Raw genomic sequence first — 4,414 nt, 5'->3', positions numbered from 1 at the left:
TTATTCTATCACCATTATCTTCAACTCACTGTCCCCTAGGCTTCCCATCAAACCTTTTGAATAGCTGTTGTCAGTTTGATCTTACATAGATACTTCTTTTTTTTTTTGTACTTCAGATGAAGTTCTACAGAACAGATAGTTTCTCATTAAGCAGTTAGTACACATATTGCTCTATAACAATGATTAACAACCACTTTCTGTAGATTTAGACAACAAATTCTGTGTTTTTTCCTCTTCCACACTTCTCTGATATTCCTTTAATTTACAGTAATTGCTGTTCTATAGCATTTGAGTAGAGCAGTTATCAGTATACATGTGAATTCATTGTCCTTTCTTTTTAATGGTCACATCAGCTCATGTACTGTGTATATATACACATTAGCTCATATAAATTTAGGCTTTTGAAATTAAGTGCCAGTATAGACATGTGGAAATCCATTATAAAAGTACGCTCTCAAATTAGCCAGCCTGTGCTCTGGGAATCTATGTGGAATTGTGGCCTATAATTAATTTTCTTTTCCCTTAATCAAATTACTCTCCATTCATGGACACCAGTGTCATTTGTTTTACTTTGAAAAATTATTGTCATTAGGGAACTTACTTGGAACCCAAATGCATTATTCCCCACTCCTAATGTTTTTGGTGGGTTTGATTTTTCTCAAGTAAAACTTCTACATCGGAACCTGGATTAATTAGTTGGAGCAGAGCACCAAGTTTACTTCTGTTCAACCTATTAATAAAGTCACATTAGCTATTGTAGTTTTTTTTTTTTTTCCTTTCTTTTCATAGCATCAGTAAGGCATCACTTCAAAATATTATTAACTTGAAAAAGCAGAGAGAAGGAGACCCTATATTTCTGAGACCCGTATTTCTCAGAGCATTTCTGCTGAGACATGGGGTAAGACAGAGAACCTGTCAGGGGTTGTTCTTCCGTGAATGTCTGTGAGTTTGTAACAGTTGAGGTTTTTCTAGGTAGAAATCTCCTGAGATTTCTTCTGGGGAACAATCAGGCAGAACTAGTGTCATGGTGAGAAGTGAAAGTCTTTCATAGACAGTTCTGTTTCTCCTTATCTGTACCTTTCGTTCCATGTGGCTTGAAGGATAAAATTTGGAATTGGGAAACAAAGGGTACAATATTCTTAGTGGTGCTACCAACACCTTCTACCTCAAAGTGGGGATAATATTACCTACCCCACAGTGGTAGGTAAATATGGAAGAAAGCTTATTTGTAAAGGCTAATGAAAATACTAGCATTTTTGTAATAATGAGGTAATAGTATTATGTTAGAATGTCTTTATTCTTATCTCACTGCTTCAATGAGATCTCTCTTTACAAATCTACGCAGATGGTTCACAAGCACCAGCCAGGCCCCCTAAACCACGACCCCGCAGGACTGCACCGGAAATTCACCACAGAAAACCCCATGGGCCTGAGGCAGCATTGGAAGATGTAGATGCAAAAATTGCAAAACTCATGGGAGAGGGTTATGCCTTTGAAGAGGTGAAGAGAGCCTTAGAGATAGCCCAGAATAATGTCGAAGTGGCCCGTAGCATCCTTCGAGAATTTGCCTTCCCCCCTCCGGTCTCCCCACGTCTCAATCTATAGCAGCCAAGACTGTAAACACCAAAATGTAAAGCAATCGATGACTATTCCAGGAGTGTGGAATGGAGTGCAGAAATGAGATGTGATTCAGGAAAGACGAGGTCTCCTCCTCATCTGGCATCTTGAGAAGAGAGACTTGAGAAATGCAGCTTCTTGGAAGAAAACAGCTGCTTGTTCAGGATGTCCACGCCTGCCACTTGCTAATTTTTGCTAGCCATACTTTTAAATCAGGGTTGAACTGACAAAAATAATTTAAAGACGTTTACTTCCCTTGAACTTTGAATCTGTGAAATGCTTTTCCTTGTTTACAAGTTGGTGAAGTTGCAGTTTGCTTTTGTTTTTGTGTTGTTGTTTGGATACCTGTACTGTGTTCCTGACGAGCCCTTCGTAGTGGTCAGGTCTGCTGTGACATTTCCCACCACATCCCTTGCTGTCCACATCAACAGCTAAATCATGTATTCGTTTCAATCTCTCCCACTCCCCAACCCCCGGAGGTCCAGTTCCATTTCTCGTTTACAAGACGATTCTGATTTTCAAACTTACCAAACTAATGCAAAAACAAAAACCATGTGTGGCCTTCATTACTGAGTCTTTTCTTTGGAAGCCATTGCTGTTAAGAGATGGGGAAAATCTGAATATATAAAGGATTTTTTTTCAATGAGCTGCCTTTTCTGAGGGCCCTTCACAGTGATACAGAGAGCACTTCCCTTTTTTGTGTAAGTTTTGTTACTTTTAATCCTCCATATTCTCATCTCTGTCATCCCAGGGTGTCACGACTCTGCAAAAATCTAAAGTATTAGAAAGCAGCTACTGTAGATGTGGAGAAATACACTTGCATATGGCAGCGCTGTACTGAAGTCATGTAATGAGGTCACCTGCTATTTACGCCTTCGTTGCTTTGGGACATGCTGAACAACAAGGCTGTCTCCCTGAAGTATAGTAATAATCTTCAGATTAAATTATGGTCACACCTTTCCCAAAGTGGAATAGAGTCCATTTCCTATTTGAGTGATTACACTCTGGTTCCTAACAGCTTCAGGAGCCATTCCATACTGCAGTGGAAATGTTAAACCTTTGATGCACTGTTAAGTGCTAATGCTACTGTGGCAATGTTTTTTGCAAAGGTCTTAGTAATTTTCTCTCTGCAATCAAATTAAGAGTTCATATCTAATTTCTAGATTCTCTCATTTATTGTTCCATCCAGTTAGGTGAAAGAAACTAGTTTTGCCTTTTTTGCAAAACAGTGGTTGGTTCTTCAGAAACTGCGTTATTACTTTTAATAAATTTCCAAATATTTATTGAGCATCTGTAATGTGCTCATCTGTATTAGGCACTGTGTTTTTAAAGCACAAACTGTCACAAGCAGATTCCAGTATAATGTTTCGTTATTCTTTATATACATTTTTGATGGCAAAAATCTAATGGACAAAGCCTAGGAGTTTCAACTAGAGCTTCTGAATTTTCATGCAACTTGCTTTTTCCTTCTTTCCTAATGAGAAGTTAGTGGAAAAATGAGAGACAAAACCATTTCTCTTTAAAATGCATGAACCCGTAGAAGGGTTTCTAAATATGGACTAATTGTGGGTTTGGGATGTTTCTGCCACTCCTTTCTCTGTCACATATATCAGAGCGAGCCTCTCTACAGGACTGGAAAGGATACAACCAAAACATCTAGCATGGGTTCAGAGAAAAGAGCTGACCCCGTGGAAATTAATATAGACAGCCAGGTTGACCTGGGGAGGGGGCTGGACGCATTCCTTTACAAAGTGGCATGTGCCCTTTCTTTAAGGATTTGCTTTCATGAGATGAGGTGTAGCTTGAGAAGTCACAGGCCTGCATAGTTGTGCTCTTGTTGGAATTTCTTCAGGTGATTCCCAGCTGGTTATGTGCCTAAAGGGGGACTTTTAATTTGCCTTAGATGTTCTTCCTGTGAGTATGTATTTGAATGCAGATTTTTACACTTTTTAAAATTTCTTTGTTGCCATATGAATTCCCATGTCATGTCATCATGATTTTTCACTTGTTTTAACAGTCTTCGGTGTCACATGGAAAGGACCGTATATATTTTGGCCTTTTAATGTCTTGCTGATCATAGGCACAATCTAAAAGTCAAAAGTTGCCCCTTTGTTGTGATAACATTGTGATAACATTCCTTATTGATTAGGGAATAATGCTAAATAAGAATGTTAAAAAAGCAGTACATTCTCATTCAAAAAATAACTAATTTATTTAAAAATATAAAAGATTAGTGAAGATGTAGTGAATTTGAACCTCTAGTTTAAAAAAATTTCTTTTGCAAAGAAAATTTAGCAATTTAAACCAGCATATCTCTGCCTGTTGTACTCAGTAGTAACCTTTAATTTTGTCATTAAAGAATTAATCAAAAAACTCCAGTGTAAATGGAATGGAAAGAGGGAAGCTTTCTAGCAAACACTGTCATCAATAACCGATAATTGATTGCTACAGCGGTACATGCCACCACCACCTGCTGCACAGGTCCTAGAGAATTTAAAAAAAAAAAAGTTTTGAGAAAAACCAAAAAAAATTTTTTTCATTATAAAAGTGACTATTAATGTTTGGAAATGATCCAGACTTTGTTTCACTGTGATCCAAGAAGTTAGACATTCCTACTATTTCTCAACACTTGGTAACATGATTATTTTATAAATCAATATTCCAGATAATTAAATCATGGCTAACACAAAACAGCCTCCCCCCACCCCCACAACAAAACACATTCTGGTGTAGAAGGACTTACCTTAAATGATATTCCAGTAAATTAGTCTTTATAACCTGGTTATTTTTAATCTTC

The 4,414-nt window shown here is 37.5% G+C and overlaps 1 protein-coding gene across 1 annotated transcript in view; it reads left to right on the top strand.

The window, feature by feature from the left end:
* CBLB (Cbl proto-oncogene B) overlaps nt 1-4,110 on the top strand; it is a 243,189-nt gene extending 239,079 nt beyond the window's left edge. Inside the window, exon 18 of the mRNA XM_004378154.2 lies at nt 1,346-4,110. Coding sequence (XP_004378211.1) covers nt 1,346-1,605 — 260 coding nt within the window. The 3' untranslated portion in view covers nt 1,606-4,110. The remainder of the gene's footprint in view (nt 1-1,345) is intronic.
* Nucleotides 4,111-4,414: the final 304 nt, after the last annotated feature.

Source organism: Trichechus manatus, unplaced genomic scaffold, assembly GCF_000243295.1.
Source record: "Trichechus manatus latirostris isolate Lorelei unplaced genomic scaffold, TriManLat1.0 scaffold00055, whole genome shotgun sequence".
NCBI lineage: Eukaryota > Metazoa > Chordata > Mammalia > Sirenia > Trichechidae > Trichechus > Trichechus manatus.
This window is presented reverse-complemented; position numbering and strand designations above follow the sequence as displayed.